This window comes from Orycteropus afer, unplaced genomic scaffold, assembly GCF_000298275.1.
Source record: "Orycteropus afer afer isolate SDZICR_OR568_19922 unplaced genomic scaffold, OryAfe1.0 scaffold00396, whole genome shotgun sequence".
Taxonomy (NCBI): Eukaryota; Metazoa; Chordata; class Mammalia; order Tubulidentata; family Orycteropodidae; genus Orycteropus; species Orycteropus afer.
In genome coordinates, this window is record NW_006921983.1 from 517,522 (window position 1) to 541,270 (window position 23,749).

Below are 23,749 nucleotides of genomic sequence, written 5' to 3' on the forward strand. Positions count from 1 at the left end.
ACTTTAAAATAGGCTAATAGTGATATTTTACTTTCAGTGAAGCTAGTCTTTTTATATTAGAGTTAACTATGTAGATCATCTTATTTTTAGCTCTGGATAGCTAATGAAAAATATGTGAATTATCAGAATGTTCAGCCTTATCATCCATCATGTTATATAGGCATCATTCTTTTTAAGCCAAATGTATATCTAATTACAGACAGTACCCAAGTTATGATAATCCAATTTATGGACAATTCCTACTTGCCCTTTAATGCAGAGCTTCAAACTGGTTCTGTCATGGCCAATGATGCAAAACAGGAACAGACTGGAATTTTTACTATTTGAATGATTTGTCACAGTAACCAGAGTGGGAAAAAGTACAGATTGAAGCCCTGGAGTGGGAGACTCAGAAGAGGCATAGTGAACCTTTTCAGAAGCCTGATGCATGAGATTAGATTATTGGCAGGACTGTGGAGATCCACACATGTTTAAAGCCCCACTGCATCTTTGAGTGGGGCGCTGCCATCTTTGAAGCCCTGCTTTAATATGTAAATTTGCTCCCATTTTAAAATGATTGAACCAACACCTACTTGAATTCTTCATCACAGTCACCTTCACTTGCTGCACGTGCCCCTTATAAATCATTGAAAACTTTGCGCCTTTTCTTCCACTAAAACCTGTTGCCATTGAGTCATCTGGCTCATAGCAACTCTATAGGACAGGGTAGAACTGCCCCATGGCGTTTCCAAGGCTGTAAATCTTTACAGAAGCAGACTTGTCTCATCTTTCTCCCATGGAGCGACTGGTGCTTTTGAACTGCCAATTGGTTAGCAGCCAAATGCTTTAATCTTCCACTAAAATAAGGCTAAATAAGAATTGTACACACTTGTTCTGATTGACCTACACATTCTTAAAGACACAGTTAGGAATGAATCTTCTTCATAACCCGGGGACTGTCTGTATCCTTTTCTGCACCAGGGAATAATATTTTCTAATGGCTATAATCGTATTACTGGGTTGACAGATGGCTTTTATTTATTGTCATAGTGACATTTGGTAATTATGTATTTACTAATTGATGGTGACTATCTGGTAGCATAGTGCCTAAGACACTTGACTGCTAACCAGAAGGCTGGTGGTTCAAACCCACCAGCCACTCCTCGGAAGGAAGGTTGGGCAATCTACTTCCATAGTGATATCACCTCGGAAACCCAAGGAGGAGGGGTCGCTATGACTCGAGTCTGACTCCATGGCACATAACAACAACAACAACATAGCATAGTATCTTTATACTATAGTCTTTTTTTAGCACATTCAGAACTAAGTATAAAATAAAAAAAGTAAGATCTACTATTTATTGATTTATTCAGTAAGTATTTCAGTGCCTCCTTTGTGCATATGATATTTGGCAGGTCCTAGGGACACAATGGGAGCTCTGGTGGTGTAGTGCCTAAGGCATTTGACTGTTAACCAGGAGGCTGGTGGTTCAAACCCCCAGCCACTTCTTGGAAGGAAGACTGGGCAATCTACTTCCATTGATACTGCCTCAGAAACCCAAGGAGGGGTTGCAATGAGTAGAATCGACTTGACAGCAGTGAGTTTGTTTTTTGGTTTTTTTTTAGGGACATAATAGTAAACAAACAGAGGTATAGGGTCTTAACCACTGATTGCTCTAGAACGTGTTTAAGAGAGCATATCCTTAAATTGAAGCTACGAGGGAGTTTGTTTAGGTCACTTAAGTCCATAAAAGGAGCTCTTAGGCACTATGCCCAAGGCATTTGACTGCTAACCAGAAGGCTGGCGGCTCAAACCCATCAGGTACTCTGCAGAAGGGAGACTGGGCAATCTGCTTCCATAAAGGTTTATCACCTCGGAAACCCAAAGGGGGGTTGGTATGAGTCAGAGTCAACTCAATGTCAGGAGCTTGGTTTGGTGTTTTTTAAGTCCATAAAACGAAAGACTTCTCAGTAAAGTTTACATAGTCGATTTACTTACCCATGTTAGTGAAAAGTGTGGAAATTTGAGAATCATAGTCAGTTAGAGAGTTGTGTATCTCAGCAGTTTGGAGAATTTACTTGCTCCATGCCATCTCTACCCAGCCTTACACACACTACTCCTCATAGCACCCAGAAAGCTAGTTCAACATGTGACCACATATAAAAGAAATAGGTGCTGTTGAAGAACAGTGTGTGACTTGATATGTGCATAGTGAATAAATGAATCTTGTACTAAGGGTGTACTGTTAGGAAATGTAATTTCAGTAGGATTTTAGATAAATTACATAATGGATCACTGGCTCTTAACAAAAATGAGAGGTAGTATATAAGCTTAAAATTTTTAACTGGTGGTTGTTGTTTTGTGCTTTTGAGTTGGACCCGACTCATAGTGACCCCCTCCTTGGGTTTCTGAGGCAGTATCGCTGTGGAAGTAGACTGCCCCACCTTCCTTCCGAGGAGTGGCTGGTGGGTTTGAACCGCCAGCCTTCTGTTTAGCTGTTTGTTGTTGTTGTTGTTAAGTGCCGTTGAGTCGAACCCAACTCCTAGCAACCCCTCCTTGGAGTTCTGAGGCAGTATCACTACAGAAGTAGATTGCCCCATGAAAAGTAGAGAGAACCCATAACTTTATAAGGTAAAAACTTTTAAAAATCATGCACTTAGAATTGGCCATCCCTGCCTGGCTGGTATATCTGTTCACTGTCTGATAGACAGTAGAGAAGTTTGAAGCACAAACCATCATGCATCACTTTTTATTGTATGGATTAGGGTACTTGCAATGGCCTACCTTTTCACAAATGCTTCCATTTTCATTTGAAAGCCTTTCTCTTTAAGGTAGGAATGACTTCCATCTAGATCAATTCATTTCAAGCAATTAAAATATTATAGAGTCATCTGGTTCCGTGGTTCACAGCCCTGGCTGAACAATAGCATCACGTGAAGAGCCTTTAAAATAATCCTGTCTGGGTCCCAACTCCAGAGAGTTTAATTTAACTGTTCTGGAGTAAAGCCTAGGTGTCACAATCATTCAAAAGCTACAGAGGTGATTCTAATGTACATCTAGGGCTGAGTATCCCTGACTAGTCTAGTACAGTTTTGAATAGAAGTGATGCTGAGGGGAAAGCTTCAGCTATTCACTATTAAGTATGAAGTTAGCTGTAGGGTTTTCCTAGATCCTTTTTTCAGGTTGATACCTTCTATTTCCACTTGCTGAGTTTTTAATCATGTATGGATTTTGTCAAATAGTCTTTCCTCATCTTTTGAAATGATCATCTAGTCCCTTATTCTATTAATATCATTTGTTACATTAGCTGATTTTCAGGTTCTGAACCAATCTTGTATTTCTGGGATAAACCCTACTCAGTCGTAGTGTATGATCCCTTTTCTGTATTGTGTATTTAGTTTGCTAATTTTTCGTTAAGAATTCTTTTTCCTTGTGTGTTTATGAGAGATATTGCTTTGTAGTTTTTATTTCTTTAGATGTCTTTGTTGTATCAGAATAATACTAACTCAAAGAATGAATGGGAAAGTACTTCCCTCCTCCTCTAGATTCTGAAAGAAATGGGTAAGATTGATAGTATGTCTTGCTTAAATATTTGACAGAATTCACCACTGAAGCCATTTATTTGCTTCTAGGTTTTTCTTTATATTGTTAATTCAGTGTCTTTGGTTCTTAGATGTCTATTCAGATTTTCAGTTTCTTCTCTTTTTAAGTTTTTTAAATGCATTTTATTGAAATATAATTTATGTACAGTGAAATACACAAAACTAAAATGACATGGGTCAGTGCTTTTTTGTGTGTGTACAGTGTTCCCTCCCTCCTCCCACCCTTGGCAACCAACAAAGTTTCCTTCCATATATAAACCTTTCCTTGACTTTTTACAATAATGAACTAATACTATATTTTATATTTGTCCTTCTGTGATTGACTTATTTCACTCAGCATAATGTCCTCCAAGTTCATCCATGTTATGCAGTGTTTTGCAGATTCTACATTATTCTTTAGTGCTGCATAGCATTCCATTGTATGTACGCACCATAGGTTGGTCATCCACTCTTCTGCTGATGGGCACATAGGTTTTTTCCATCTTTTTACTATTGTAAATAGTGCTGTGATGAACATGGGTATGCACCTATCTGCTCCTGTCGTGGTTTTCACTTCTCTAGGATATATAGCTAATAATGGGATTGCTGAGTCAAATGTTATCTCCAATTCCAGCTTTCTAAGATTCCATACTGCTTTCCACAGTGGTTGTATCACTTCAAAGTTCCACCAGTAGTGTATGAGAGTCCCAATCTCTCCACATCCTCACCAGCATTTGTTATTTTCTGTCTCGTTGAACCTTGCCATCAGTGCTGAGGTGAGATGGTATCTCATTCTTGTTTTGATTTGCATCTTTCTGATGGACAATGATTGTGAACATCTCTTCATGTATTTGCTGGCTGCCTGAGTATCCTCCTTGGTGAAGTGTCTATTCATGTCTTCTGCCTGTTTTTTGATTGGATTGTTAATTTCTTTGCTATTGAGGCGTTGGAGTTTTCTATAAATCTTAGAGATAAGTCCCTTGCCAGATAGGTAATTATTGACAAGTATGAATTTGTTGCTGTCATTTTGTTATGTGCTTTTTTGTGGTGTTGATTCCTTTGTTCCATTTAATTTTCTGTGCTGAGCTCGTTTTGTTTATGGATTGTGTTATCACATCCTTCGTTGCTGTTGTTTTAGTATTTGCTAAATATTTGTGCTGGTCCTCTTTTTGATTTTAATGTGAAGGTTTATCATTTTTCTTTGAGGTTACCCTGTGATTTGTAGTTTTCTTCCCAAGTTTAGAATAGTCCATTCTATCTTGTAGTTGTCTTGACTTCCCTACCATCTAGAAGTTCTGTAACTACATAGTTTTTTCCCTCTTTTGGATTTTAGTTGTCCTCATTTGTCAGTTGATGTCTCTGGTTCCTTGTTTGAAGTTTATTTATTTATTTATTTCCTTTATTGTTATTTGGGTGAAAGTTTACAGAGCAAATTCACTTTCCATACAGCAGTTCACGTACACTTGTCTCATGACATTGACTGCAATTTACCCCAATGCAGCAACTCTCCTCCCCCTTCCTCCCCATAGTTACCTCTTCCCTGTGTCCATCCCTCCATGCACTCCTGCCCCCTGAGCTGTCTCCCTGTGCATAAACAGCCCTTCTTTCGCCCATGATTGTTCTCTCCAAGGAGTGTATCTACCTCAGGTAAATGTTCAGCTCATGCCTGTCTTTTGTTTGGCTGGAAGCCGCAGTGTGTGTTCAATTCCAGACCTGAAGGGCAGCTAGGGACCATAGTCTCAGTGGTTCCATCAGATCAGCAAACCCGGTTCCCCCTTTTTTTTCCATCCAAATGACTTTGAGTTTTGTTCCACATTGTTCTCCCTCTCTATCCAGGATCTCCTACATAGATCCCCCTCCGAGTGTTTGACAGTGGTAGCCAGGCACCATCTAATTCTTCTGGTCTCATAGTCGTATAGGTTGTGGATCACATGGTGTACCAGTCGCTAGGACTGTTTCTATGAATCTTTAGTTTTCTTCATTCTTCTTTGTTCTGGATGAACAGAGACCCATTGTTGCATCTAGATGGCAGCTTGCAAGCTTTTAAGATCCCACTTGCTACTTGCCAAAGTAGGAGGCAGAACAACGTTTAGTGTAGTACGTTATGCCAGTTGAGCTTAATGTCTCCTGTGACTATGGTCCTGAGCTCACAGGTTCAACTACTCGCTCCCTCTGGGTAGCTGACTATCACCAAGAAATGGCTACAACTTTGTCCCTTCTCAGCTCTACTATGTTGTTGTTGTTATGTGCCATCGAGTTGACCCCAACACATAGCGACCCCTTCTTGGGTTTCTGAGGTGGTATCACTACAGAAGTAGATTGCCCAACCTTCCTTCCGAGGAGTGGCTGGTGGGTTTGAACTGCCAGCCTTCTGGTTAGCAGTCAAGTGCCTTAGGCACTATGCTACCAGAGTTCCTTAGCTCTACTATACACCTGGGAATTCTTACAGAACACACAAATACACTTGTAGAACCATTGTCTGCTAACCCTATACATGGTCTTGGGTATACTCCCCACTGCATAGACATACCTAATAGTTCAGCCTGTCCACCCATCTATCCACCCATATGCCCATGTTTGCTTTCACTGACACCCGTTTACAATTTTTTAGGCTTATTTACTGGATACTTCCATAGCTGGGTTGGTCTCTGGGTTATGTCATCATGTGTGTTAATGTTCAGTTGTTGTTTGCTGTTGTTGCTTCTCTGTCCAAAGGGCTCCCGTTAGCATCTCTTACAAGATTTTCAGTTTTTTCTTGAGTCAGTTTTGGCACCTTGTATCATTTACAGAATTTATCCATTTCGTATAAGTTGTCTAAATTGTTAGTATAACATTGTTAATAACATTCTTTTTCATTTCTTTAGGGTTAGTGTGATAATCCCTCTCTCATGACTGATACTGGTAATTTGTATCTTACCTCCTTTTTTTATGGTCAGTCTAGTTAAAAGATTATCGATTTTGTTCATCACAAAACCAATTTTTAGTTTTACTGATTTTCTCTATTTTTTTTTTTTTTTCTTTTACTGTGTCATTGCCTTTTGTTGTGATCTTTATTATATCCTTTCTTCTTACTCTGGGTTAGAGTTCCTATTGATTTTAGTTCTTCTTTTCTGGTACAAGCTATAAAGCTGTAAATTTCCTTGGAAGCATTGCTTTAGTTGCATCCCTTAAATTTTAGTATATGTGCTGCCAAAGCAAGCAGTGCATCCCTTAAATTTTAATAAGTTGTATTTTCTTTTTCATTCAGTTCAAAAGATTTTTCATTAAATTTTGAAATTTTATTTTTTAGCTTCTCAGGGGTCAACTCTTGGTGCATAGCTTAGTGATCAGCCAGTAAGCGAATTTGTAAGTAGGTTGGAGAGTGCATTCAAAGTCAGCCAGTTCTTAAGTCTGCCATGGCTTCTGCTTTCTGCCAGACCTTTGTTCTCCTTGGACTTGTATGAATTTCCTGGTCAGCCTTGTGTGGAAAGGTTAAATCTCTGGTTAGTCTGCTTGTGTGTCCCAAACAGGACCATTACCAAAGACCAGTGGGCTTTTCTCCATTCCTTTCCCACAGAGTGCTGCTTTTACTGACAATGCTGTGTGGGTGTTCAGGCCTCAACACCAAATCAAATTCATCCCTCAAGGGTTTTCACACTCGGCCTGTGCTAATAAAAACAGCCCCACTCAAGAAGGCCATAGACTGACACTGCTCCCAAATTTTATGAAGAAATGCTTCTCAATTTGTTGTTACACTTTAATTGATTTCCAGAGCCCTGAAATGGTTGTTTTCAACAACTTTTCTGGTTTTTTGCTTGATTTGAGGGGAGGAGAGAATTTGTCGACCTTTTCAAGCCACCATAGCCAGAAGTTCTGCTCCTGTGTACCATTTTTAATTTCGTATTTTCTTGGTTCTCATTACTTTGGGCAGTCTTGATAAACATCAGCACTCACCTTAATCTAGTTCCTGTTCCTTCTCTTTGTGGAGTTCTTTGTTTTATCAAACTGTCTCTAAAATGTAAGTTTTTTGGCGAGGGAGACATGGGCTACTTCTGAGCTCATATACCAAGTTATTACTGGAAATACTGGCATAGCTGAGCAGCCTATGTGTGGAAGATTCACTAACCAGTGACTTAATATATTCCTATTTATGTGACGAGTAGGGAATCGTGCTAATAATAAAAGCCTTAATACTGTCTTTCAAGTTTAAGCATCCATTTCTAGTAGGATGACATAATTTAAGATCTGATATTCTTGCAGGCCACTTTTTCTTTCCCTTCCTCCAGCTACCCTTTTGGAGAATGCGATATTTAATACTGAACATAGCTGACAGGCGGCCATCCAGCCATTTTCATGCTGACTAATAATATCGTAAACAGCATCAATAGTGCAGCTTGCATGTGTACTTGCTTCCAAACTGATTAACAAGTTTTAAGGTCAGGAAATGAGGGAATATTTGTAAAAAATAAAAGGTTAGATTAAGTATTTCTAAAATTCCTAGAGCTCTTAATAGAGTAAATGCTTTTCTTCTCTGAAACAACCATTGTGCCAGTCCTGTAGGAGGGGAGACATTTTTAGCCAGTAATACTGGGATGCCTTCAACTCCTGTGAACATTGATGACTGTAGAGTATTCAGTTTTATTGTCTCCATTGTGGAAGAAAGGCACCGCTGTTTGGTCTCTTTCATAATTCACTCTGGATGACTGATCTTTAGCCTTCCAGTTTGAATAGAAAGCAGTGGAATGAGTCAACATGATCACTTTTCTCTTACTCATATCAGGTGTGAGTAAGAGAAAAATTTTAAGACCACCACTCCTGTCAACTGTCAGATTGTAACAAGAATGCTCCTGAAAATGAAAAATGCCTGCTGAGGAACTTAAAATCATTTAAAAAAAAAAAAAAAAGACCAGGTTTACTGGTCTCATAGAGTCTGGTGAGACCCCTGAGTCTATGGCCCCTAGTTTACCTTCAGGTCTGGAACTGAACTCACTCCCATGATTTCCAGCCAAACAATAGACAAGCATATAGGGTCTATATTTACATCAGGTAGATAACACTTCTTAGAGCTATCAGTTGTGGGAGAACAGAAGGGCAGTGTTTGCACAGGAAGATAGCTCTGGGGGCAGAAATGCATAGGAAGGAAGGACACAGGTTAGAGGTAAGTACAGGGAGAAAGTGGGAAGAGAGCTGTTACATTGTGGGCAATTGCAATCAGTGTCATGAAACAAAATGTGTATAAACTGCTGTACAAAAAATAAATTTGCTCTGTAAACTTCCACCCAAATCACAAAAACAAGTTTTAAAAAAAGAAAAGAAAATGAAACATGCCTGTTGAATATGAAGGATTTTTAATGTTACATAGTATTTCACTGGGTTAAACAGCACTTATTTTAATTGCAGGCCTCTTAAACAGATACAGTAATTAAATTATGTTTTAAATTGTAAAAATATTGTTAAAACCTTGTTGCTGTTGTTTTGTGTCCTCAAGTTGATTCCAGTTCACAGTGATACTATAGGACAGAGTAGAACTGCCCCATAGCATTTCCCGGGCTGTTATGTTGACATTTTCACTCGTAGAATGGCTGGTGGATTCACATCACCAGCCTGACCTTCAGGTTAACATCCGAGCACTTAACCATTGCATCACTAGGGCTCTTTACTAAACCTGAGCACTGCCAAGTGGCAAATTTCCTTACTGGCTCTCATGAAAAGAGACGTTTGGTTATATCCTTGTTTGAAATTGTTGTGTTTCTCAGTTAACTACTGGCCAAGGTTAAGTCCCCTGATTTTTGAGAAACAAATGTTTGTGTGAGCAGATCCTAAACAGCATATGATCCCTTCTTGCTTTCAGCAGGGAGGAGAGAGTGATGGCTTTTTTCACCCAGAGGGCCAGCCCCAGCGGCTTCCTCAGGCTCCGGAGGGGAGGCAGCAGCCTGCCCGGAAGGTCACTCTGACCAAGGGGACACTTCAGCAGCCACAACACTCGCCAGTGACCACCCACATGCACCCAGCTATTCCTCCAGGGATCAAAAACATCCAAGGAATCCACCCAGCCAAAAAGGTACTGTTGATAGTCTTATCTAAACCATTAGAAAAGTGAAGGCCATGTTCTGTAGACATTTAGATAGATGTTTGGTAAGACAACTTAATATTTAAATGGTTTCTCTGATATGCTTGACACAAAGTAGTGCTCAAAAAAACCAAGAAAAAAAATAAGCCATGATTTTCTTTGTTCTGGTTTTGAAATGTTCACAGTGGAGCTTTTCTTTATTTTTAAATGCTTTTATAATGGTACAAATGCAGTAAATCATGCATAAGCAAGCATCCTACAACTCTGAGCTATCTACACAGCCAGAATCTCTGCTTCCTTCCCAGATAGAAAGAACATACATGTACAACACTCAGCACAGTAATGCTTCCCTTCCTCTGTTTATTACTTTACTGTCTTCATAAATATAATGTCATGTGTCTTTTCATGGATGATTTCATAATTATCATCCCCAATTTATGGATAGGACACCTGGGCTTTTGGAGGTTAAATAATTTGCCTGAGAAAGGGGCAGAGCCACCATTCTTTTAGTGGTGTTTCCTGGACCTGTAGACGGGCAGTTATTGATAGTTGAAGGAGTATCTCTTGTCTCAGTTCGGCCTGTTAAGACAAATAAGAAGCATGGGAATCACACCAGACCTCCATTCCATGGGGGTAAATGTTCTCCTTTTTATGTGATATATTTAGAATCTTCCCTACAAAAGGAGGGTCCCTCTGATGATGTTATAGATTAGTAATAGAGCAGCCTTTCCACCTCCTGACTTCTAGTGAAGAGCATCTTGTTTCAGTTTCCTCAAAGCTTTTCCGTATCTGCAGGAAACGCAGGGAAAGATAGCCAAATGGTAACATCCCCAGTTGGTGCAGAAGCTAGACACCCTTCATCTTGATAAATTCTGGCAAGATAGAAAGGTAGCACTACCTTGCTTTGAGTTTCTTACAGGAAGCCTTTGAAAACTACTTTGAAATCTAAGCCTTTGATGGTCTTAATATTAATATTACTGATAGTACCAAGATTAGCAGATACAATAAATCATCCTATCTTGGTACTACCAGTAGTATTAATATCAAGACCATTCTTATTTTGGGGGGTCTTTTTTGACGTTTTTAGCTTGCTTTGACTATATTATCTCAGTAACAATTTATGAGGTAAGAACAAACAGAATTCCACTTTTGGAGCAGCACACCAGAGGTCTAAAGACACATTGAGTGCTGTCTTCATCACTTGAGTTTTTAAAGATTGTTCCTGTTTAAATTTTCTTTATTCAGGTGTTATCCCTGGACATATAATGAAGAAGACCTTAAAGAGATATACATACATATATATGAAATAAAGTGTTTGAGTGTCTTTAAAACTCAGTATACTCTATGCAATAAGGACAATAATGTTTTCCATCTTATTTGGGCTGTTATGAGGATTCTACAAGAAGATACATATATGAAAAGCTTGCAACTTAACATAAAAGTATATAAAAAGTACCAAATATGTATAAGAAAGCTCTTGGTGGAAAGTAAATTATTAATAATAATATAACTTATTATGAGGAGCTCTGGTGGCATATTACCCAAGGCATTTGACTGCTAACCAGAAGGCTGGTAGTTCAAACCCACCAGCCACTCCTTGGAAGGAAGATTGGGCAATCTACTTCTATAGTGATACTGCCTCAGAATCCCAAGGAGGGGTTGCTATGAGTTGGGTTCGACTCGACAGCACACAACAACATATAGTGTGTGTGTGTATTAGTTTTTATTGTGATTTGGGTGAAAGTTTACAGAGCAAATTCACTTTCCATATACCAGCTCACAGGTACTTTGTCTCATGACATTGACTGCAATTTCCCAGAATGCAACAGCTCCCCTCCCACTTCCTCTTCCCCTTCCCTCCCATGCACTCCTGTCCTCCGAGCTGTCTCTCTCTACACATCCCTTCTGTTCTCCCATGATTGAGCTCTCCAAGGAGTGTATCTGCCTAATGTAAATGTTCAGCTCATATACCTGTCTTTTGTTTGGCTGGAAGCCACCGGCGTGGGTTCAGTGCCAGACCTGAAGGGCACCTAGGGGCCATAGTCTCAGTGGTTCCACCAGGCTCTATCAGACCAGCAAACCTGGTCCTTTTTTTTTTTTTTTAATGATTTTGAGTTTTGTTCCACATTGTTCTCCCACTCTATCCAAGATCTCCTACGTAGATCCCCCTCTGAGTGGTTGACAGTGGTAGCCAGGAATCATCTAGTTCTTCTGGTCTCATAGTTATATAGACTGAGAATCACATTGTATACCAGTCTCTTGAACTAATTGTTTCTACACGTCTTTGGTTTTCTTCACTCTTCTTTGCTCTGGACGAGGAGAGACCCATCATTGCGTCTTGAAGGCTGCTTGCAAGCTTTTAAGATCCCAGTTGCTACTTGCCAAAGTAGGATGTGGAACAATATTTTTGTGTAGGTAGCTCATGGTATATTTTAATTGATTGTAAATAACTTGCTCAGTTTTACATCTAAGTAGCTTTGAAACTGCTTAAAGTTTAAAAATCAAAATACAGTTGCTTTTTGTTGCTGCCAGGTCATTATGTATGGGAGAGGCAGAGGAGTAGCAGGTCAGATGGGTCGGGGACGCCTCATGCCAAATAAACAGAATTTGCGAGTGGTGGAGTGCAAGCCTCAACCGTGTGTGGTGTCGGTGGAAGGGCTTTCTTCATCAACTACCGATGTCCAGCTGAAAAACCTGCTCATGTCCGTAGGACCCATCCAGGTAGGTCACTTAGGATTTCTGTCTACCCCCAAATTTGTCAGGCCACAAAACTAAATCACTTCTTGATTTATAATGCTCTTTGTGTTGGTTACTTTGTATTAAAGTAATACCATTGAAAAGAAAGATAAATATTTTATCTACTATGTACATTTGATATTAGAACTTTTGCCTCAGACTTTTATTATGATGTCATTTCTAGATGCTCAATTATAAACTTAAATAAGTAATCCACCCAAAAAATTATCCTTTGAAACCTCATAGTAACTTGCACATGTGTACACACAGGTTTTTTGTTCTGTCAAATGCCTTGTTTTATTTGTAATAATTTTTTAAAATTTTGAATTATTTAGCTAGAAGCATCCTTACATATTAACAGCTGTTCGGCTTAGTTTAGATTTTGCAAATACAGTAGTGACTTGGACTATATTTTTCTCTCTCAATTTTAAAACTGGTTAACTATGATGCTTAAAAATCTGCTGAGCTGGCTACAACTGGGTCTCTAGTTGCGTTGTAACCAAACAGTTCCCTTGAAGTCCCTGATCTTTACTGCTTCCAGAGCCCTCTGGGTAAATCAGTGAAGAAATGAGGTTGACTGATTTTCCTTTAGCAGTTAATCTGTGGTCTCACTTCTGGCCTCTCTGGCCAGGTCTCTTCACCACTGCTGTCACTGTCTTGACCCCCTCTGCTTCAAGACTTGTGTTTGAAGGTGGAAGCACTTTGTAAATGGGACTGATGAGAATTTTAGAACATACAGAATCAATATTACATTTCTGATTAGTTCAAAGTACTTTTTCTTAAGAATAGTTTATAGCCTCTTGCTTCCTGGGTGAATTTGGAAGCATTTTGAGACTATGGTAGATACAAGTAATTACTTCATGTATTTCAGATTTCTGTCTACTATTGAGATTTCCTAAATGGAGTGGATGAAAGCCTGTGAAAAAATTGTGTCTGTTATTTAGGTTTAATTACTCTCAACCTAATTTTGTGATTCCTAGAGAAGAGTTATGTTTAGTTTTTATTTAGTTATGTTAACAATATTTTAGTTATATTTAGTTTATGTAGTATTGAAAAGTTAACCAGAAAACTGTTGCTTCTATTTTTTTTAATAGACTACATTTTCCAGAGGCACAGTTACGAACAACTTTTCAGTTATCATAGGCATGAACCTTTGTAGACATTTCATAACAACACAGATTAATTTGCAGGAACATAACTGACAATAGAGAATATTGTGTAGTTGTTGTTGTTATGTGCCATTGAGTTGTACCCGACTCATAGCGACCCCTCCTTGGATTTCCGAGACAGTATCGCTATGGAAGTAGATTGCCCAACCTTCCTTCCAAGGAGTGGCTGGTGGGTTTGAACCACCAGCCTCCCGGTTAGCAGTCAAGTGCTTTAGGCACTAGATGCATATTCTGCTCTGAAATTCTAGAAACAAATGGTGATAGAGGATTCTGGATCAAGTAACAGTTTAGCAGTGAATCCAGATTTTGAAAAAACAGAGCCTAGTCTATTAGTTAAGGACCTCTAATGGCATAGTGGATAAAATACTTGGCTGTTAACCAGAAGATTGGTGGTTCAAACCCACCAGCTGCTCCTCAGGAGGAAGATGAGACTATCTCCTTCTGTAAAGATATACAACTGTGGGAACCCAGTGGAGGTTATTATGAGTCAGAATTGACTCGATGGCAGTAGGTTTAGTTATGAACCACAGACCAGTGCTATCTCTTGAGGAGCTCATTTTTATAATACAAAGTTTGAGCTCGTTCCTTCCTGCTGTTTCTGTTATTTGTTGGGCTTTTTGTACTTCTCTATTTGGGGAGGAAAATGCTAAAACTATTTAGCTTTCTATTTGTGACCTGCTAATTTTTATGGACTTTGCTTCATCGTATATCATCTTGACAACTGAATAATATTATCAAGTTCCGTGTTTGAATAAGTTCTGTTTGTTTCTGATATACATTAAGTGAATTTTAGTGGCTACATTGTAAACATTAGCTTGGAGCCATTGTGAAGCCACCTAACCTTGGTCTTAACTAGTTTTCTAAATTGAATTTTATGTTTTGGAGCTGTAGACCTCTTGAGTGGTCATTTATTCTTTCATTTGCCTTTTTTTTTTTTTTTTTTTTTCCCCTGGACTGAAAACAATTAGAAATCTTTTTGTTACAGAGTTTCATTGGGGCCACTTAAAAGCCTAACAGAAACAATGTTGGAGTGGTTTAATGGCTTGTTTTACTTAAGAAAGAGAAAGATAAGGATATGAGAATGAAAATTTCCTAGGTTGTATGAGTTACCCTAATAAAATAAAAGATGAGGTCCCATATGCCACTGTCAGAATCTCTAAAGAGTGATGGTTTCGGTACTTATAAAAGGGTCTGTTCTTTCTGTCTGGTGAACAAAACATAGTTCTCTCATTTATTGCCAATCTTAGGCCCATGGGATTCTTTTGAGTGATAGTTAATAGATTTTTAAGTACTATAATCATAAAATGGTACATTTCATCATTTTAAAAAGCAAGCACACTGACATTACAAGCTTCTGCCAGCATTATTTAGCTAAAGAAATGATACTGATAAGTAAAAATTCTAAAGGGTCTCAGTGACCCAAGGCATCCTGCCTTCTTAGGTTAAGAAAGAAAAATATACACAAAGTAGTTCAGGTCTCAGTCCTTTGGGTTATGGCACTACCTAGTGTTCACTGAGTATAATAGCAAGTTGTAGTGTTATGCAGACTAAGAAGGACCTGGGCCATTTAATTATAGAAAATTCTAAAAACTGCATGTTAACTGTATTTTTTTGATCTGTGGAATCTCAGAACTTTTCTCAGTACAGCAGTAGAGTAGAATGTGGTAGCCAGGCTTGCCGTCAGATAAGTATTTCACTTTTTTAAATGACATTCATAAGTCTCAATAGAAAATTAATTTTAAAGACCTACACTTATAGAGTCATTATTTACAGAGTCCTTGGAAGGAAGATGGGGCAATCTACTTCCATAGTGATACCGCCTTGGAAACTCAAGGAGGGGTCACTATGAGTTGGGTCTGACTCCACGGCACAACAACAACAAGGAAAATAAAAAGATTTTTTTTTTTTTTTTTTAAGAAATAGCATAGCCATAAGATAGAAATCTGGTTGTATAATGCTTAAGGCATTTGGCTGCTAACCAAAAGGTCAGTGGTTTGAACCCACCAGCTGCTCTGTGGAAGACAGAAGAGGCAATCCACTTCCGTAAAAATTTACAGCCTTAGAAACCCAATGGGGGTCTCTATGAGTCAAAGTCAACTTGATGGCAGTGAGTTTGGGTTTTTGTGGTTTGGAAGATAGAAATAGCATAAATATAGTAGTGTGTTTCAGAATTTCAGATGGGAAAGGTTGCAGTAAGAATAAAAACCATGTGATAGTCATTAACATTAATACTAAATGTGCCAGGAAGAAAATTCTACCTACGATCTTGAGGTAAAGAGAGGAATGTAGAGGCTATGGGATTACCCCACCTTATTGCTGGGCAATGAGCAGGCTCAGAACAACCTGGTGGCACCTGCAGGTAGCCATATTGTTGTTAGAACATGCAGGCTTTGTGAGTCTGCTGAGGAAGCTGTCCCAGGCTGCTCTGAGTAACACTGGCATATATTCTGTCAGAAGGAGCCCTGGTGGCAATGGGTAAGACATTTGGCTACTAACCAGAAGGTCAATAATTCAAATCCACCCAGTCACTCTGTGGGAGGAATACGAGTCAGAATCAACTTGATAGCAGTGGGTTTTATATTCTGTCAGTAGCCTCCTCAGGGACACAGCTGTAAACTTCTGTTCCATCCTTACGAGTTGAAACAAATTAACCTTTAGGATTAGAAAGTAAATTTATTATAATTCCTGAGGCCTCTTCTGCTTAATTACCTTTATTTCCTTACTTGCTGAGATATACCTAAAATTGTTTTAAAAGAAACAATACATTTTTTTATCCTATATTAAATTCTACTTCATGATGTAAAAACAAAAAAATCGTTTTCTCTCAAGAGCAAAAGTTTCCAGTCCCTCAGTAAGTGTGTATGTTTGTGCATTTATCTGGTTCCTGTTTTGATAATCACTAAAAGGATAGAGTACTGGGTACTAGCAGTAATCTTAGTAGTAGCTGACCCTTGGCTGATACCAGCCACTGCTCTGCCCACTTTTTCTATATTATTTATTCTATTTGTATCTCCCAACAGTGCTACGAGAGGTTACTAACCTGAGACACAGAGTAGAATGGTTACCTGGTGAGTGGGTGCTGGTTAGTGCAGTTGTTGGCTGCTGCATTAACCCTCCAGAAAGCAGCAAGAGTATGAGCTTTGATATGACACTGGTTTAAATGTGGATTTTGCCATTTATCACTGGACATCTTTTGGACAAATACTTAACTTTGTGAGCCTAAGCCTTCCCAGTCCTTAACATTGAGATAACTGTCTAGCTCACATAGTGTGAGAATTAAATGTGATAATGTATGACATTATGATAGCCGTTAGCATGGTATCTCACACATAGCAGATACTTGGTAAATGTTAGTTCCTTTTTCCCCACAAGTCAGATTCAGATCCATCCAACCTAAGACTCACTAAGCTGATCATGACCTAAAGATCCTTTCCTTGAAGTGCTCTTTATCTTGGTGGTGTATGGATCATGTTTCTGCAGTGTCCTTCAGAAGACCTTGGTTAGGAGAATTCTTGTGACACTCAGGGTTGTTTGCCCTCAATAAAGTCACTAACCAGACTTGCCTGCATAAGGCAGGCCAGACTTTTTGACTGCTTAGTAATTGCTGATGATTTTGCCAGGTAATTCTGATCTTGAAATTGGAATCCACATTTTATTTACTCCCCACAATATCTTCTCCAAAATATATACCTAACAAATATTTGTTGAATGAATACATCATAAACAAAAATCAAACCCACTGCCATAGAGTCAATGCCAACTCATAGCGACCCCTATGAGGTTTCCAAGATGGTAAATCTTTACAGAAGTAGATTGCCTTATCTTCCTTTCGTGGAGCGGCTGGTGAGTTTGAACTGCCAGCCTTCCGGTTAGCAGTCAGATGCCTTAGGCATTACACCACCAGAGCTCCTTGACTAAGCAATAGTCATTTTTAAGTGAGTGAAGTAATGAAGCGGTAGTTATGATTGTATTCCACCACATAAAACTTGTCTGTGTATGTTAAATAACAAGAATAAAAAATGTTTTTGAACCATGTAGGGAACTACAGAAAATGAAAGCCTAACTGATTTCCATATGTTTAGTTAAGGATTAATTTTTTCCTTACCAACATACTCTTTCACCTTCATGTTTTCATTAGATATTATGTATCAGTAGCCCCTCTCTGATCTCAGGTCTTATCATTCCCCCTCTCTGTCACTCTGCTCCAGTTCTACTGGTCCCCTTTTTCCTCAGACATGCTCCGTCTGTATCAGTGCTGCCTATGCCAGAAATGCTTCTCTACAAGGTTCACTTATTCAGCTCCTTGAAAGCAATGATCAAATGTCGTTTTTCAATGGGCCCTTAAATTTCAACAACCACCCCCAAACTTCTGCTTCCCTACCCTCACTATCCCTTTTCCTTCTCCAGGTTTTTTCCATATAACACAAATTGGAAACTAATGCACAAGGGGGTTACATGGTTTTGGGGAAAAAATCAGTATAACACACATGTTATTTGCATAAAAATATGGTAATCATCATGTGATATACTCATATTAGGCTTTTCCTTATTTATTGTCTATCTCTCCCTAGTAAGACTAGTAAACTCGTTTATTGCTTTATCCTCAGAGCCTAAAGTAAAGTAGGTCTGGTGCATGGTGGGCATTCAGTGAAGATTGGTTGAGTGAATGAAGGAAATGAGTTAATGAAGTTGCATGTGGGATTGTGATTTTGTGAAGAAAAAAAGTAGGAATTAAAATCTAAGTTGAGATTAAGCAACTCTTGAATTAATCAATTTTGTATGTATTTTCCTAGCACCTATATTTGGAATCCCAAAGAAAGAACTTAGTAAAATAAGTTTTCAGGGTATTATACTGTTCTACAGAGCACAGCCAACTCTTGATTATACTCAATGACCCAGTTAAAAAGGAGAGAGAGGCTAATTGAAATGGATCATAAATCACAGATGTCAGATTGGTCAGGAAATTTCATCAGAATACTACTGAATAACAATGTGTGTGATCTGAGTTTCTGCTTCTCATGGTTTCCCACACTGACAGTGGTTGTAATGAGCATGAAGATAAGAGACCTGAGTAACAGCTAGGGTTGTTGATAATCTATACCAGGATTATCCCAAGGAATCAAAAGTTGACTGTGCAAAAAGCTAAAGAAAAAGGCTATGTAGAGGTTCATTTAGAAAAGGGGCTTAGACACCACACCCATTAACATAAAATAAAAATATTTCTGTAACTTAATTTTTCTTTCTTTTATTTTTTTTCCTGTCTTGAAAAAGATGCAATTTGGAGACCCCAAAGAAGTTGGTCAGAATTTGAAATTACGTAAAATAGTTCCTTTTCTATAACGGAAATGGAATTTGAGAGCTTTGATATTTCACATGTTGTTGTTTGTTGTTGTTATGTGCGATCGAGTCGTACCCGACTCATAGCGACCCCTCCTTGGATTTCCCAGGTGGTATTACTATGGAAGTAGATTGCCCAACCTTCCTTCTGAGGAGTGGCTGGTGGGTTTGAACCACCAGCCTTCTGGTTAGTAGTCAAGTGCCTTAGGCTAAGTCAGACTTTCTTATTGTAATATTTTCCGAGAACCTCCAAGTGGATGGGGCGGGGGTGAGAAATGGTGGCAGGCAGTCCAACTATCCTGTTTAAGATACATTAAAAGTATAAAATATTTTTAGTGTCTCATTTCAGAAATCCTTTTGGAATAAATTTTTCCCCTATATATAGTCTTATTCTTAAAACAACAAAACTTTGAAAAATGACTTCTCACTTTGTTTTGTGTCACAAATCAAATGAGCTTTTGATTCACCTCTTCCTTTCTACCTTTAAATTGCGGGTTATCAGTGATCAGATAGTCCTATAATTGCTAAATCTTACCCTAATTATTTTAGTCCAATATTCTCTTATTTTCTCTTTTCCTTTTCTACCTACTGTCTTCAATTCTCTGTATTTAATTCCTGCCTTAGGTCCTATCCTAACTGTCTTTGTTCCACAATGGGGACCATGTCAGATAGTTGACTGACAGGACGCTCAGTTTTCCTTAAGGCCTGAAATCGGAGAAGGTAGACTTAAGTTGTTTCTCCTCTTCTGGGTTCCTGAATTATGAGAACTCTCAGCAAATCCCAGCCCTCTACCTTCCTTCCTTATTCCAGTCATTCTTGGGGAAAGGTGTGAACTGCATCCCTATCCCAAAAACAGCACAAGTCAGTGTTACCCTGACTTAGTTTTTCTTTCTAGCCTATGATTAGCCACTACTTTCATTGTTTTCTCGGCCAATAAAGTAGTCAGCATGTGGAAGGGGACGCTGACTGTATTGAACATTGAGTCTAATTTACACAAATAATTTCATTTACTAGCACCTTTATAGATACTGACATGTCTAAATACGGCTTTAAAATTGGCCTTGACTACAGCCTAAAACTTGGATAGATGAATCAAATCCCCCACCCCCACTTACCCCCATCCCCCGCTGCCAAGAATCACTTAACTAAAGAGCTGAAAGTGATTGGAGGAGGAAAAGAACTAAGTAGCTGATGAATAACAGTTTAAGCACAAACAAAAAACATATTCTCATGTGCTAAATCAGTATGCATATTGTGTGTAGATGTGAATGTTCCAGGGACCCTGAACTGTTTATAGCATCAAAGTGTTTACTTTTGTGATTTGTCTTAATATACAAAGCCCTTTTGGCAGCAGTTCTTTACAAGTATTTTTTAGGTAAATATGTGAATGTATAAATGTAAACAGTACACTTGTTTACATAAAGATATAAATGTCATAAAGTACAACACACTGCATTTGAGATTTTTCTTATTAGGACCAAAAAGAACTAAAAATAAATATAGAGGAACTACTTGTAATTTACTGATGTTACAGGAGGGCTTCAGAGAGTGAATTATTGATAGTGCAGAAATCTGAGTTCATGAGGAATTCTGTCTGTGTCTTGACTTAAAAGAAAGTGCAGTTAAAACCCTTTTGTATTGCTGAGGTTTTGTGAACATTCGTTAGTCTAAAAATATTTATGGATTTAAGGAATGACTGTGTTCCTTTTTAATATACTTGGTAAGAAAATATAAAATATTAGCATTTTCAGCATACTACTTTTTCAGTAAAGGCTGTTCTCATTTTAATCAGTCAAGGTATCATTTTATTTGTTACCCTGAAGATGAAAATAATGTCCATCCACTTAATTTTTTTTTTACCTCTTTAATGGAATAGAGCCAGAAGATCTAATTTTGTCAATATGAGTAATTAAAAGAAGCAGTGAAGGACAATGTTTAGAGCGCAGGTTCTAGGACCAGAGCTGCTGTCTGACTTACTGAACTGTGACCTTGGGCAGGTTATTCAGTCTCTCTGTGCTTCTGCTTCCTCATCTTCTTGAGTGGGGTAATAATAGCACAAATCATATGGTAGTTGTCAGGATTAAATGATTAAACTCATGTAGCACAATTAGAACAGCACTTAATACATAGTAAGTGTTCAGAGTGTTATTATTGTAATATTTGAAAACCACAAAGATAAATACTGTTAGCCTCTAAGTATGTTAAGGGATTGATACAGTATCTATTAAAATAAAAGCTTCTTTATTATTAGATAGACTAAGCATATAAACAGTGTTTTATTTATACCTAATTTTCATAAATGACTCCTTTCCTCTAGATTTTTTTTTTCCCGAAACCTTTGAAATAAGCATAGACTTGGTATTCATGGTTATATATACAAGTGGCTTATAGTTGTTCATATTTTGCCTTCCTGGGAAGTGTCTTTCTTCAAGAGAACTGATGCTAAAAATCAACCCATATTTATCATCTTACCGTGGTAAAGTAAAAACCCTTTTATTTCTTCTGACCCTCTTTCACAAGCTGCAATTCTAGTTCTGACAGAGGACCCAGATGAATAACTGGGCTTTGAACTCTCCATACTCACTTTCTACTTCTCAGGGTTTGAGTAAAGTTTTCCCCAGCTCGTAGGAGTGAAGGATGTCTGCTTACCGACTGACTGCTAATATTCTTGATGGTGTCTTTCTAAGAGTGGCATATGCCCCTCATCCCCCCGTACTTCTACTTCTAGCTCTAGCTTCCCTATTCCTCTACTCCATAGTGGGGAGAACTAGGGATTGTTGTTCTGGGTCGTCTAGATTAAAGTGTGGTGAGAACAGTGTGTAATCAAAAGAAGTTGCAAACTATTAATTCAATCAGTCCTGTGTCTTCCAATTCCTATTTTAAAAGTGGGAATAGATTCCTCATTATAATGTGGTGTTGAATATTGAAATAATGAGTTCAATCTAGTATAGTAAACTTTTTAAATGTAGAATTCAGAAAATCAAAAACCTCTGGAAAGCAGATTTTGGAGATTTTGTTTATTTTTACAATAGTGTTCAAGAATGATTGGTATGTATATTTTGGAAGCATTGCAGAATTTTGAAGTGCCTTTTGAATCATCAAAAGGATGTACTGAAAAAACTAAACTAAACTCCCTGCCATCAAGTCCATTCCGACTCATAGCGACCCTCTTTGGATTTCTGAGGCATTAAATTTTCACAGAAGTAGATTGCCCAGTCTTCCTTCTGCAGAGTGGCTGGTGGGTTTGAACTGCCAGCCTTCTGGTTAGCAGTCAAATGCCTTAGGCATTACACTGCTAGAGCTTAAAATTGTGATCTGTGATGACTAATTCAGTAGTCAATTAGCCATTCCATTTTAGAGGAACTACAGCTATTGATTTTAAAATAAACAAAATTAAGATAAAGTTGAAATTATGTAATTGACACCAGAAAAATGGAAAGTTTGTGGTAGAATTGGTCTTCTGTGTTCTTTCTTGTTCTTCTATTCCTGCTCTGTTTTCTTTTTCCTGAGATTTGGGTTTTAAAAAGCTGTATGGGAGGGGTGGCCTTTGCTTTTAGTCTTTATCATTGCTGTTGAAATCTGTCACACTTGGTCAAAGTCAGTGACAGCAGAGTAGGTCATATTGTGCGGTATGAGAGAGACCCATTTGTGAATTGGGAAAACTCTCATATTTAATGTATAAACTCCAGTTTATTGTACTTTCTTTTCCATCAGAATAATGTGCTGATTTAGAAATTGGGCTTATTTTATTTTAATCAGCTTCCCTTGTATTTAAAACAGCTAATACCATTTTCTGGCTGTAGATAATTCTTATGGCTCTAGGAATTGTTGACCAAAGAAATTGATTTTCAAGATGGCAGAATCATTTTAATCTCCCCATCCCAGTTTAGTTTATCTGTTTACACATAGGACGGTCTTCCTAGAAAGAAGAACTTTTCTTTAAATGGGGGGAAAAGGTGAGGGTTCTGAATGACACAGAAATTTTTCAGAAACTAAACTGAACTGTAGGTTGTCAAAGCTTTTCACTGCTAATAGAGTGTAGCATGGCAGTTAAGTCAAATGATTCTTAATGGGGTTGTTGAATATAAATGCAGGAAGCTGCCAACTAAAGGAAGATTTTTTTAACTTGTATTTTGCCACTTTTGGTAACATAATTGTCTGAAATATCTTGTCTCTGAAAAATGAAAAGTAAATCAGGATGAAATTTGATATGTTAACGTTTTCCTTCTGCACACCAGTGAGTCATTTCTGTGCGTGGGGGGCAGTGGGGGCTAGAGTTAAGTGAATATTGTAGTCTTGAGACAGATTTCAGCTTTTGGGTTGTTCTGGGTGCAGAGGTGTGTGTGTGTATGTGCTTTTAACTACACAAAGATGCGTTACTGAATTTTTCAAAATGGAAGTTGATGATAATAGACCTTAGCTTTTACTGCATAGTTAGTTTCTTTTCCTCTGCTCCTAATAAAGAACTCACTAATATTTGCCATTTTGGTAGGTCAGAAATGGTTAAATATTGACAGTTTCTACAAGTTTGATCTTATATCTAGAAAATAGTGTTTGTTTTTAAAAAACAAGTGTAAAAATGTAAATAAAGAACTGACATGAAGCCAGTTTTTAAGAAAATGCTATTGTTAATTGGGTTAATTATTTGAAAAACAAGTCATTTGTCTAATTTAAGAATTTTATTGGATGCTTTAGTCTCTCTTGACTAATACTTCCAAATCAAATTGAGGTTTAATCCATTTAGATTACAAATAAACTAATCCCTTTATAGCAAATGTTTTACCATTGGCAGCCTCATGCCATCATTTCACATTGTAAAGTCACCCATAGGAAATTAAATCACCATCAGAAATTCTAGAAATACTTTTTTCTTGAAAGGAAAACATAGTATTTTCAGA

The 23,749-nt window shown here is 38.0% G+C and overlaps 1 protein-coding gene across 1 annotated transcript in view; it reads left to right on the top strand.

Moving 5' to 3' along the window:
- Positions 1-23,749, top strand: part of RBM33 (RNA binding motif protein 33) — a 205,479-nt gene that overhangs the window by 173,688 nt on the left and 8,042 nt on the right. The window contains exons 18-19 of the mRNA XM_042782629.1: positions 9,391-9,600; positions 12,142-12,330. Of these exons, the coding sequence (XP_042638563.1) occupies positions 9,391-9,600; positions 12,142-12,330 (399 nt within the window). The remainder of the gene's footprint in view (positions 1-9,390; positions 9,601-12,141; positions 12,331-23,749) is intronic.